This window comes from Diorhabda sublineata, chromosome 11 (genome assembly GCF_026230105.1).
Source record: "Diorhabda sublineata isolate icDioSubl1.1 chromosome 11, icDioSubl1.1, whole genome shotgun sequence".
In the NCBI taxonomy this organism is placed as follows: Eukaryota; Metazoa; Arthropoda; class Insecta; order Coleoptera; family Chrysomelidae; genus Diorhabda; species Diorhabda sublineata.
The window spans coordinates 1,098,027-1,111,746 of NC_079484.1; the positions used below are offsets into that span (position 1 = coordinate 1,098,027).

General features: G+C 29.7%; 4 protein-coding genes across 5 annotated transcripts in view; 3 read left to right on the forward strand and 1 right to left on the reverse strand.

Annotated features, from left to right (window-relative positions):
* The first annotated feature begins 31 nt into the window (after nucleotides 1–31).
* On the forward strand, nucleotides 32–4,880 carry LOC130450476 (surfeit locus protein 4 homolog). The gene is made up of 5 exons (XM_056788872.1): nucleotides 32–200; nucleotides 660–923; nucleotides 2,432–2,662; nucleotides 2,759–2,938; nucleotides 3,169–4,880. Exons 1-5 carry the CDS (start codon nucleotides 150–152, stop codon nucleotides 3,253–3,255), a joined length of 813 nt encoding a protein of 270 aa, XP_056644850.1. The 5' UTR covers nucleotides 32–149; the 3' UTR covers nucleotides 3,256–4,880.
* Nucleotides 4,881–5,217: 337 nt separating this feature from the next.
* The window catches only part of LOC130450479 (iron-sulfur protein NUBPL), a 78,536-nt gene continuing 70,033 nt past the window's right edge, over nucleotides 5,218–13,720 (reverse strand). Inside the window, exons 1-6 of one of the 2 annotated variants that reach the window (XM_056788874.1) lie at nucleotides 7,171–7,211; nucleotides 6,276–6,400; nucleotides 6,062–6,221; nucleotides 5,847–6,012; nucleotides 5,618–5,802; nucleotides 5,218–5,566 (exon numbers count right to left, since the gene is read on the reverse strand). In XM_056788874.1, coding sequence (XP_056644852.1) covers nucleotides 5,223–5,566; nucleotides 5,618–5,802; nucleotides 5,847–6,012; nucleotides 6,062–6,221; nucleotides 6,276–6,338 — 918 coding nt within the window. In that variant the 5' untranslated portion in view covers nucleotides 6,339–6,400; nucleotides 7,171–7,211 and the 3' untranslated portion in view covers nucleotides 5,218–5,222. Of the gene's footprint in view, nucleotides 5,567–5,617; nucleotides 5,803–5,846; nucleotides 6,013–6,061; nucleotides 6,222–6,275; nucleotides 6,401–7,170; nucleotides 7,212–13,720 lie in introns of those variants that run through there. The other variant, XM_056788875.1, reaches the window with a different exon arrangement.
* LOC130450480 (ubiquitin-like protein 5) lies at nucleotides 6,590–7,150 on the forward strand. Its single transcript, XM_056788876.1, has 2 exons — nucleotides 6,590–6,874; nucleotides 7,029–7,150. The coding sequence occupies exons 1-2, from the start codon at nucleotides 6,697–6,699 to the stop codon at nucleotides 7,070–7,072; spliced, it is 222 nt and encodes a 73-aa protein (XP_056644854.1). The 5' UTR covers nucleotides 6,590–6,696; the 3' UTR covers nucleotides 7,073–7,150.
* Nucleotides 7,373–13,720, forward strand: part of LOC130450477 (uncharacterized) — a 76,390-nt gene continuing 70,042 nt past the window's right edge. The window contains exon 1 of the mRNA XM_056788873.1: nucleotides 7,373–8,958. The gene's annotated coding sequence lies outside the window, so the exon portion shown is untranslated. The remainder of the gene's footprint in view (nucleotides 8,959–13,720) is intronic.

The following is a 13,720-nucleotide window of genomic DNA, read 5'->3' on the forward strand; positions in this document are numbered from 1 at the left end:
TAACTGTATATGTTGTAGAGTAAAAGGCGATGATTTTATATGACAGTGACTTGACATTGAAGATGTGTTCATTACAAATTGACTTTTGGCACTTTTGATACCTAGTTAGGTGATTGCGTGGAGCTTTTCGCTCAAAATATAAAATAAAAATGAATATTCCTAATGAATATATTTCGAATGCAGAGGATATTGCAGATACAGTAAGTACTTATTTATATAATAATTTTTTTAAATAATATTAAAATCATTAATTTAATTCAATAATTTATGAAGTTTTAAAAATTTAAGATAAAAATGTCACGTCACCTCTAGAGACCTAGAAATAATTTAAGATTGTTCAATTAGAAGTATGTTGAAATTAAATAAAATCAGTTTTTTTCTAATTGATTCTTGTTTATAAATTTAACATATGTTACATAAATAAATTTAATTTTACGTATATAAGTTAGGTTATATTTTGGAAAAGTTTTTTTTAATACCATATGGTGAAACTAGTGTTTATAAACGCTTTCTATAAATTAAACATGACATAAAGATATATTCATATGATTTTATTACAATTCTTCATTGGTTTTTTATTACAAAACCATATTATATGATTATTCTGTATTATTGTTTATAATTAGTATTTTTTGGAAATTTTAATGTAATATTTCTAGGTTATAAGAAAATTGAAACACATTCTACCCACATTAGCACGAGTATGTCTGATATCAACATTCTTAGAAGATGGATTAAGAATGTGGTTTCAGTGGTCAGAACAAAGGGAATATATGGATATGTCATGGGGTTGTGGGAAATTTTTAGCCACCGTTTTTGTTTTAATTAACTTAATCGGTCAATTGGGTGGTTGTGTAATGGTAATTATCAGATATCGGGTCAATATAGCTTGTGGGGTATTGTTCTTCATCGTAGTACTACAGGTAAATATCATTTATGACTTTTTATGCATATAAATATTGTTTAATATGATTATAATTTAGTTTACAGGAAGTTTATTGATGTTAAAAACACATTAACTTCTATATTTGTATTACTGCAGGTTTATTTTTCTTAATTTAAAGATAATGTGTTTGATAATGAGATATTTGTTCAGGAATGTTCCTAGTTTTGTTATTATCTTCTAATTTCCACGTTTACGTACAGTTTGATTCTGGATGTTGTTTATAATGCGAAAAATACTAATTTAATATTGTATATAATAGAATTGTGTTAGTTAACTTCAAAAATATAATGAATAGAATAGAATTCGAAGGAACTACTATGGAATTATTGTTTGAAGGCTTTTATCTGCTTTCTAAATGTTGGAAATGGTTTAAAACCATCCTGGTAGTACATTTTGTATTTTTGGCAAGATTCAAAGTCACAAAGTGCTAAATCTGATCAGTAAAGCGTATAAGGACACACAAAAAGACTTCTAGTGGCGAATCTGAAGACAATGACATGATATTTGAAGGAATCTTCATAAAAATACTACCCTTGGCTTGTATCTGCCTTATGAGGACATACTGGAAGATTTTAAGTGGCAATTCCAAAGTGATTAGTAGTTTGACACAATTTTATCCACATTTTTGACGTCAAACATTAGACACTGCGAAGAAAGCAGTTGAAGTAGTCGACAGATAACCCAGAACGAGTTCAAACTTTTTTTTAAACGTTTTCACAAGTCTTATAGTGTATTTGTAAAAGTACTGTTTGCGGAAATGAATTTGACATTGAAAAATTTATTTATTTGGTATGTTTGAAAGATCAAAAATTGCTTTTTATGTTATTCGTGATTCATTAAGGATGTTACGATAACAAAAATATTATGTAGGATAACAAAAATATTATGTAGGATGTTTTTTTCTTAAACTAATGTTTGTACAATATTCTAGAGTCACATAAGGATGTTTTATGGAAAATCCTTTTGTTTTAAACATATAAATTCTATTTTTTAATATTTTCCGTTTCATAAGTTGTAACAGCTTTGCCAAAAAAGGCCGGCTCCATATTTTGGCAAGAAGTAGGAGAGTGGGACATAAACCCCAAGAAAATAGCCTTTTTTGGGAGGAATCTACTCTGTGAAACGTTTCATTCGATAAAAAGATTTAGGTGCCTCAAAGGAGAAGAAAAAACTCAAGAAAATGGCCTTTTTTGGTAGGAATTTAGTCTGAAAATACCTTGCTCGATTGAAAGACTTGAGTACCTCAAAGGAGTAGGAATGTGGGACATAAAAATCCGAGAAAATGGCCTTTTGAGAAAGCTTTAAATTAATTAACAGATTGTATCAAATCGAAACCTTTTGAATAGCCAGTATTTCAGTTTAGATCTTTTATTTAACGATCGAGGCAGTGGAAAGTCTACCGGATAAGCTAGTATTTTATAAAAATCCGTTATAATTATGAAAAAAGTAATTTGTTGTTGCTAAGAATATTAATTTGTATTTCAGACATTGGCTTATAGCATTTTGTGGGATCTTCAGTTCCTCTTTAGAAATCTGGCCCTCATAGGAGCCTTATTACTCGTTTTAGCGGAAAGCCGAGGCGAGGCTAAAAGTTTATTCGCCGGTGTACCCTCTCTAGGAGACAACAAACCCAAAAATTATTTACAATTGACTGGTCGGGTGTTGTTGGCCTTCATGTTCATAACTCTAATTCGATTCGAAATGAGTTTCCTACAGGTGAGAGTTTAATTATTTTTTTTCTGTTCAATCGAAATTTTCATTTTTTCAAATCACGTAGTAATTGTCGTTTTTTTATGTAAAAATTCTTTTCAGATTACTTTGGATCTATTAGGTTCACTTTTAATGGTACTAGTTACAGTAGGATATAAAACTAAATTAGCTGCATTGACTCTAGTTTTGTTACTTACAACATTGAACTTTTATCATAACGCGTGGTGGAATATTCCAGACTACAAACCGTTAAGAGACTTCCTCAAATATGATTTCTTCCAGGTGGGTCTTATTTTATTTATTTTCTAATCTATCTCTGTACAACGTATGTACTAAATCCGGTCCTGTCGTTTGTTTACATTCCCAATACTATTGATTATGTAAACGAACGACAGATCCGAACTAGCTCGTTCGTTTATACATAAATAATGTTGATTTATTCTATTTACAACTAAAATTTAATATTATTCCAACTAGTAATAGTGAATATTTATTTTTAAATATATTTTTAGACATTATCCGTTATTGGTGGACTATTGATGATAGTGTATTTGGGTCCAGGAGGTGTTTCTATGGACGAGCACAAAAAGCGGTGGTAGAACCGTGCCATTCAATTTAGTAAACAACTCGTGACAACAAAATTATAATTCCCGACTCTTTTTATACCTTAAATACGCGTTACTAATTTTTTTTTGTTTTACGCGTATTTTATCTTCGAATAACAATTTTAAATGGACGAATTCAAACAGAATTTCGTATACGAAATAATTTCCCCAGAGCTGATTGTAATATTTTGATTCAATATCTTCGATTTTTTCATTTAAGTACCGCAAACTACCCTTTTGTCTTATTTCGTTACTTGGTATTTGGTTTTTCTTCGTGATTCAATTTGGTATCTTCATTTCTGTTGTATATCGTTTTATTTTGGTTATTTACTACTTTTTTTATCTATATTTTCATATTTCATTCGGTTAACTTGACTTCGTTTAGTATTTTTGATACTATATTGAATTTATCGACCAATTTTTGCAATGAGGATGTAAAGTTGATCTTAATTCTTGATTTTTTTACTGTTTTTAAGGTTTAATCTACTATTGGATCGAATTTTTTATGATTTTTCTCTTTTTTGGTGATTAAATCGAGGTTCTAGTGTATATACCAACCGTATTCCATCGTAAACCCATTTAGTTTGCTGTACGGTTCTTTCCCCCCAAATTTATGGGGTACTAGAAGCTGTTCCATAACTAGTTTCAGTTTTATTTAAAGCAGAAGTACCCAAATTTTTTTCCCAAGGACTACTTCGGTGGGTACAAGGTTTCGGTGGGTCCCCTTTTGCTACATTTCTACTACATTTATATAAAAAATCCAATTTTTTTTTGTTTTCATTGTATAATTCTTCTAAAGTCTCTAGTTGACCCCTTTGGTGGTCACTGATTTAAAGGATGCAGGAAGAATTTGGTATAAATTGGAATGTGAGGTTAGGTTGGAATTATTTAACGAAATTGACTGTACTATTGAAAATTAACAATGTTTGATTTCCCATCTGTTGTTTTACATCATTTTACATGAATTGAGTGTCTAAAACGCACAATATTTATTATTTATTTCTTCATTCGACCTTTTTAGGGTTTTTTGTGATGATTTTTCTTGATTTTAAGTTTATTTTCATAGAAAAACTAATTTTCTATTAAAACAAACAGAAAAATCATAACAACAAACATATAAAAAGGTCTAAGAATGAAAAAAATTTGAAATTGACCGTTTTTAACGGAAAATGGACTTAATCGTTTATGCATTAGGCCTTTCGATCATTTTTTAATGCAATTTTCTTTTTTTTTTGTCTTCCGATCGTTTTTTTTTTTATCAAATTTCATCTGTTTAAACAAAATTCTGTTCGACTTTTTCCACTTTAAAATTGTTAACGTTGTGAAGTAAAAATTTCAACATAATTTAAGCATAACTTTTATTTTAATTGAAGAAAAACATGGATATGTATATACTCTATTGAATTTATTTGTTTTTTGACTTAATACCATATAGAATGTGACACTGTTGCATGTGTATTTTTTTTTTTGTTAAATTTTATTTACACCCATAAACATTTAATACCCAAAAATTTTATTTCGCTTTGCAACGTTGCAAAGTGGAACTTATACAATTTTTAGAAAGTACCTTTGAAATATATTTATTTTTTTAATTATTTTCAATAAAGGAAATTACATAATCGTAGTTTGATTTAGCCCCCTTTCTAACCTCAAAAATATCAAATTGGAATCCTAGAATGAAAATTCGAAGTTTGTGTGATCATTTTTCACAATTTGTATCAAATTCTACACTTTTTGTTCCTCTCCTGCATCAATTTCCACTTTTTTAAGTAGTATTAACACTTTAAAGTGGCAGTAAACGTGTTAATTTCAATGAAAAAAGGAATCTAAAGAAAACGAAAACACCCCGTAAAGAGGAATTGATACAATAACAAACATTTTTAAAACGAATACAAGGCATTGGATGTGATAATGAAAAAAGTGTTTTTTTGTTAAATAAATTCCATATTATCATAATTTACTTATTTATTTTCGACAAACTTGATGATACAACGTGCTATAATTTCATAAAGTTTGCTAACGTCACTTTCTTTATCACTCGCAACTATTGGAATTCCTTCATTGGTACTTGAAGATATACCCAGATCTAAAGGAAGACTAGCTAATATAGTACAACTTAGCTCATGTGCTAATTTCGTGGTACCTTTCCCAAACAGATCGATATTTTTAAAACAAGCAGTACATTTTATATAATTCATATTTTCGACTATACCTATTATAGGTACGTTCAGTTTTTTAAATAAACCGGCTCCTCTTTTTGTTACTTCCAATGCAGCCGTTTGGGGTGTAGTCACCAGAACAACACCTATATTAAAATACCTAGTAGAGATTATTAATATTTAAATGATAATTATACCTGTTATGGGTAAGTTCTGTACAAGACTTAGAAGTGTATCTCCAGTTCCAGGTGGTGTGTCTACTATTAAATACTCCAAAGTACCCCAATGGACTTGTCTAATCAATTTTTCTAATGCTTGCATTACCATAAGACCCCTCCATATTACAGGCGCTTCTTTACCTACGAGGAAACCCATGGACATACTAAAAAAATTGTTTGTAGGGGTGAAGTTTAATGTAAATATTACCATTTAACTCCGTAATTTACGAGGGGTTCCATTAGATTGTCTTTGTTTATAAACGGTTGATCATTTAAATTCATCATTAAAGGTATAGAAGGACCGAATACATCTGTATCCAAAAGACCGATTCCTTTATTGGGATTTATATGTTTTAAAAACGTTGCTATATTAACTAATAATAAATGTTAATTAACCGTAAATTGATTAGTTTAAATTGTTACCTGATGTTGTGCTTTTACCGACACCTCCTTTACCGGATGACACGAGGATTATATTTTTAACTCCTGTTATAGGTTTTTGCTTAGGTAATCCACGAGACATTAATTGTTGTCTTTTTTCTTTTATATCCACGTTATTATCAGTTGATAAGTGTACTAAGTTCTGAAATAATTAACAAATTGAGTAAATATTTATTTAAAAATGTCCTAACGTAACCTGTAATAAAAGTTTCTCCTTAAAATGTATAAAGAAATTTTTTCGTTTAATGAAAAATAACATTTTAGATAATCCTCTACTAACTTTCTTCTTCTCATTTATGGATTATACTACGATAATTTGACCTACCAATAAAATGGTCTTGATTGTCATATAGCTACAATAGCTAAGCCATTACATTATAAAATGATTATATATTCAAAGCTATAAAGTTATAAACGTTTATCTTCTAAACATTCAAAGTTCTATAAATTTTCTAACAAGGTTTTAAGATAATTTTGTGCTGTTATACAATATCTGTGACAGCTACAAATAAATTAAAAAGAAGAAGCGATTGACATATGTCAAGCAAAATAGGTTAACATTAGTCTAACACACAAATTAGAAAATAACAAATTAGAAACTTTATTATCTAATAAATATGATAGAAATAACTTGCAACGACCGTTTGGGTAAAAAGGTAAGGGTTAAATGTAACCCCGACGATACAGTTGGAGATCTGAAGAAACTTATTGCGGCGCAAACTGGAACACGATGGGATAAAATAATTTTAAAGAAATGGTATACTACTTTTAAAGACCACATTCAACTGCAAGATTGTATCCTTTTTTAACAAAAACTACATTTTTTGTCAGATTTTTCAATAAAAGTATTAAAATTATAATGAAAATTCGTGTTTTAATACAAAAATGTTTTTTAGCAATACAATTTGTCGAAAACAATTAAAAACGTTTTTCCTTAATTTATTTATAGACGAAATTCATGATGGGATGAATATTGAATTATATTATCAATAATAGGAACAGAGGGAACACTTATATAATCTAGATTTTAAGTTGTAATTATTTTATATTTTTAAATAAACGTAATTATTACTTGTGTTTCTTTAACTAACCTTTACTCTTAAATAAGTGAGGATTAATGATCCGTTGAATGAATTTCACCGAAAAGTTGATTATTACAGTGAGTCAACAAGTTTTTGCGAAACGAAAATAACTAAAAAATAAAAATATTACATGTAGAATACGAAATTTATTACTAATTATCTTTTTTTTCTAATTTCTCGATCAACTGAAAGAAAATAGGGAAAGTGGGAAGGTTATAAACATATACTAGGTACTGTTTTTTCTATTTTAATTAAAACTAATTGACAATTAATGTTTCAACATAGAATCAAAGTTGCAAATTCGAATTTTTCCATTCAAACAGTTTGAGATGTAATTGAGAATGCGCAGAATCGACCTGGAGCCCCGGAGAATAGAGAACGCGTTATTATTCTGTTCAAAATATGTTTACTATTTTTTGAACTTTGTATTGAATATTTAATTACATCTAAATCCAAATTAGTTACTTTGCAATTTATTAAACATCAATAAGTTTGACGCTCATGAGCCTGGCACGCAAAGAATCAATTGGAACGTACTTCGGTAAGTTTTATGTCAAATTTGAAAACATGCCACATACTATTATTGCCATGTCCTAGATACAAAATACTTGATTAACTGAATATAAAATACGAATTCTACGAAAGCATGTGTTCGAAACTATACATAAGATTAATGTGAATATTTGACATGATATTAAGAAAATTACATTTCATTTTAATTATGTATCACATAATAAGAAGGATTTGATGATTTTTATATTAAAAAACGCATGCATACTATTAAATAATAGATAAGAATACTAATAAATACTATTTTTTTTCCATTGAAACTTCAATTTAATGATAAATCTTTTATCAAACCCCAACATACTCTCTTCAATGATAGCAAAATGACCGCCAAAACATTTCATTATTTCAATGTTTTTTATCAACCTTGTATATGTTTCAAATTCAAATTATATGGTGAATAACTTTTTTTTTTATCGAATACTAGATAAGAAATAAAGTGAGGTATTAAATTGAGCATGCTGAAGTAGTTAAATATTTCAGGTATTATATCGTAGGTAAAAGTCTTCGGATGATGGAAGTTTTTGAAACGTGGCAACCGTGCAAGAAGCCGATGAGGAGGACAACGAGCGGGCACTTCTCCCACTCTATAATTCTGCGTTGTGCTTTTCCTTTCCCGCCGCACCGCTCTCATTCGAGTTGTGGTAACCGAGTAGGACGCGTAATTTGTCGAATTTTCGAACCGCGCCTGTCAATTTTTTATTTGCATTGTCGCGACGTTTGTCTAATAATTTCGCGACAAAGAAAACCAACTCAGTGATCGGTATTTTTATTGATCAACGGTTCGATCGTTTGAGCGACCTGTAGTAGTGCAAGTGGGTTATTGGCGGTGGATGCCGATCAAAGTGGATTTATTTATGCCTACTTTGTGTAGTAGTGTTAGAGTGCCATAGAAAAATGTTTACATAGCGATAATCGCGCGATTGTGTTTTGTCGTTTAAATCGTATTCATTCAATTGCTATTTTTGTTTCTTTGCCACGTAGTTCGTATGTTATTTTCGGTATAAGTACCGTTTGGTTTGGTTTTGTGCGATTTGCGACGTGTTGAGGGTTTTCGCAAGTTTCCGATAGATTACTTTTATCGACGCTACCATTAAGTGTAAACTATGTACAGTGCGTGATAAAAAAAGTGCTCAGTGATTGCGAAACTAGTGTGGCAATTTTTTGGATTACCGTCGGGATTTTTCACTTGGATAGGATTATAAGGATTAATTATACATTTTTTTTAAGGTAAATCTGATTTCTGAATTATTCTCATACCTGGCTTAGATTGCCCGTAAAAAATATGGCTTCCACTTAGTTTTTTTTTTTAACATTTCACTGTAGCACAACTCGATGTTTAATACGAATTTGTAACGAAATATAATCGAAATTAATGTGTTCTATACCTAATTGCCACTAAAGTTATAGCTACACTTGCATATGTAAGTTAAAATCATGTAAATATTCCCAATATCGATATATCTTAATATATCAATATCGAAAACAAAAGTTTATAATACTTTCAGAACTTCTGGCAACGATGTAAGTACTATAATAACCATATATTACAACAAACGAAAATCTATAAGAATCACACAAGTCGTTTTGAAAATAATCGAGATTTTTCACAAATAGTAAATAAATTAATAAATTTAGTAATTAATGTCAGCTAAATAAGTGACAGTTTTATACTTCTTCTTTTTTATTTTTATCTATGGTTATGGTTATTTATTATAGAACCATCAAATCATGTAGAATTCGATGTGCTGTTGCCAGATGTATTTATTTTATTGTATTTGATGTTATTTATCATTACTTGCATATTGTATACAAGCAAAGCAGGTTACTAAATTAAAATATTGGATTTGTGATAAGTATACACGGCTTTCGCTTTAGCCGTGAGACAAATAAGCCGTTAACCCCGTTTTACTTCGTTCGAATAAAATACGTTATAAATAGACGTGTTTATATAAAATATGGACGTTCGCAAAGATGAATAGGATGCTTATAAATATTTGACTGTAATTAACACTTGTCGTATTTAAACAACAGCGTACTAACGCCTTTCTATAAACAGGTACTGTTTTAATTTTTTGCGCTTGCGCATTTTACCTTTTGTCATGCCAATGCAGTTGGTGTATTTTTGGAATTTCCCACGCGTACGCTAACGAACGTAATGACGGAAAAATTGTTTGTGAAAGTATGCTTGGATATATTTTTAAACAATAACAATACACTGGGTTTATTTGTAGACGCTCGCTTGTGCGTCGAGAATTTGAACTAGTAAATTTATAAGTAATGATCAAATAAACTTAGTGTATATTTATATATATATATATATATACAGAAAACGAAACTATTGTATATATGTCATATCATACTAATATCGTTATATCAATTAAATAAATATTGACACTGATTTCACGTTTAATTACTTTTAACTGTTTCCGGTTTTAAATTAACATCCCTTTCATTAAATAATAAATTAATGTCTATTAAAAATCTTCTTTAATAACGTCGAGATCTTGTATCAATCATTAATAAGTCAACAAACTAGGTATCTCAATCGAACCATCATTTATCTATGTTCCAATCAATATACAAAAGTTAAAAAAGAAGAATCGTCATATAATGCGCTAGTCAAAATAATAGCATAGTGACACATGTAAACTTGAAATCATTATTAGGAATAAATTAATTCGATATATTACAAATGTTGAATTTAAACGAGAAAAATATGAAAATTTCAACAATATTATCGTCGAGATTTTGTACAATTCATTTAAAAGTCAACTTAATTTCAATCGATATTAAAAAGTTAAAAAAGAAGAATCGTCGATTATCAACTGTCAAAAAACTATATAAACAAATAAAAACTCGGAATATTTGGTAAACTTTTTCAACAAGTGATGTCGAATTCCGGAAGTTCAGTTTATTTTTATAATAATCGGGACCAGTATGGGTGAAATCTATTACACCTACGTATTCCAGACGCTGGCGTTGGTGTTACGAAATACTTCCGATAGAACGATCTATGAATGGTTTAGACGTTGCCAATAGTACATGACGCGCAGGTCAAAAACAATAACATAAAATAATTAGTAGTAATTTAAACGAGAATAACATAAAAATTCAACGACATTAACGATAAGAAACGAGAAAAGGTTATCGCAAGCTGTTTTGTAACAAATCAATTATCCTATTTGTTAATCGAAAGAATTCTACATTTTTTTTTTGTATTATTAATGTTCCGAGAGTTTTTATTTCCGGTATAAATATTTACATTTTGAGGAGAATATCTTGGGAAAGATGTTTATAAAAATTTGTTTTATTTTCGATTCCTCCTCCAATTTTTTAACAGATCGCAACGTCATAAGTCAAATGTGCGGGGTTGCCAAGTTGTTTTTATATCAAGTATCATCTAAATAATATCAATTGAAATTATTTAAATGCCTCAATTTTATATTCAAATTAATCCCAAATCGGTCAAAATTTAATATAAAATCGATTAACAGCGACGAAAAAGTTTTTATTATAAATAAATTTTTTACAAATTCCAACCATGAAAATAAGTAAAAAAATTTGTTGAATCGCATAGAAAGTTGAAAAATATACATTTAAATGGATCTTTTTTATGACCGCCTCGCCGTCTATTGAGCAACATTTTAGAAACCGTATAATAATGTAACCTGTCCTCAACAGTAAATAACACTATAAATAGATTTGGCAACGCCGCCAACTTTTACCTTGTGTGCAGCCTCGAGCGAGAACGGCGCGGGTCGGGCAGAACGATCTGATGGAAGTGTGGTGATCGGTGAACGCTGTTGCCGCCGACGTCGTTGATTTCATGTGCGGCGTCCTCATTCCCAAAGTCATGCGATTTCAATCGCTTCAAAATAATAATTGATTACGACCTGCGTTACCGTTTTTTTTTTTTTTTAAATTTAATTTCCTTGACAATATAACAATTATCCCAATTACTAGATGTTTATATCAATATTAGTTTAATGTGATTCTTCTTTTTTCGCGGCCTTGTCGTTCTAGTCACTAGTTATTATAAACTGTTACCTGTGAAGTTTTTGTTTCATAGTTGACTTAACCTATATTTTAATTAACAGTTTTTTGAGTTAAATGGTTTAATTAATCGAAATTATTTCCAGTCAGCATTTATTACGTAGCTCATTTAAAACCTACTAACCTAAATTGTTTTTAGTCGATTCATTTCTTTTATTTTACAACATAATCACAAAAAGTGTCGTTAGATTTATAAACGTGTATTGGATTAAGGTCAATAATAATATTGTATACAATTTTTTCACCATTGCTTAACTTCCACACGTACAAATATTTTTATAAACAAATTTTAATTTTTACTGTATAAAAATTATCACGTTCTGAATAAATACGCCATTTTCAGTTCACATAATCTCTCAATAGTTGTACTCACCTTTATAAGGACCATAATGTGTACTACAAAAATCGTATAATACCAATTTGAAAACGTGCGGCATCAACCTTATCAGTGTGACTTCCCAAGCCAAACTGAATTAAATATGGCTGAGTACTGTCAAATCGGTTGTTGTAGAAACAGTGTTGCCAAATTGAAATCTTGTAATTGTTCTAATAAGTCTGTATCTTTAATGGTTGAATACTATCAAGGTAAAGGCCGAATAAAAACAAAAAAAGAATTTTCTATTGTTTACCAGCTGATTGTATAACTACTGCGCTTTTTATTAAATATTTCGGTAATAAAATGAACGAAAATTGTATTTATATTTTTATTATAACTGTATTAGGTATGATTAGACGTGTAGACACTGCTCACGTATCAACCGGCTGTTAAGTTTGCTGACCTCTCTCATTGAACAGGCGTTTGAAGAAGTGCTGACCTAAAAACGGTCTTTCGCACAAACTAATGCTCCAATGTGAAATTCTTGTAAAAGTTTTGTAAACAAGATCCGTTATGTTCATACAACCAAATACGTATTTTTTTTTTTTTCTATTATTATTATTAACTACAAAACTTGATGGTACATTTATTGTTTTTTTTTTACACATTTTCGTTTTTATACGAAAAATTATTCGTACGAACAAATAAAAACAGTTCACAGTCCACTGAAGCGTGCTGAATATCTTCTTTGATACAACGAAACAACTTTTTTTTATGTACAAATTCAAAAGAGAAGAAGAAAAAAACTACTGTCTAAATTAATCTTATAAATTATGAACCAGTCCCCGTAGGTCTATGTCTTATCTCGTTTCACGCAGTCGGTCCACAATCGGTCGCGACAATATTTCATTTGTTTAGTCTGAAACATTACGTAGAGAATTCAGTTGGATGCATGGGTCTACCCTAGGGGTCGACGATCGACCTGTCGTTGGTTCGTTGTTGTTAAAACGTTACGGGAGGGGGCTAGGAGGGGTCAGAGCCCTTCTGAAGATATTTAGTGGCTGAAAAATCATTTGGTACAAGTCGAAAAAAATATAGAAAAGACTTTGTAGGAAATTATGTTATAATATACCGATAATGTCGTAGGCGTCGAATATACTTTAAAATTACATATTCGGTTACGAATTTTTTAGTTATCTCATTTTTTTGCAGTAAATATCGATAAATAATTGAATTAAATGAAATATTTCTATAGTATAACGAATATAAAATGAAATTAGACAGTTAATATTTATTAACGACGTATAAAAATTTCCCAAAGTCGATATGTCAAATTTCATGACATTTCGATGTGTCAAAAAAAGTGGCAGCCATTTAAGTCAAACTATTTTTGTTATTTTGAAAACAATTTCGTTTGATTCACTCGAATTTGAGCTATTTTGATAAAAAAAAATAAACCAGAATAAATTATCTAACAAAAAATAACATAATAGCAAAATAAATTGATCAAATACATGGGATTTTGTTAAAAATTTCTTATAACTTCCGTCTATAGAACGAAGGCCAACCCCAGGGTCGACCACCTCCTCGTCGGTTTTACTGTCAGGTAGTAAGTTCAAA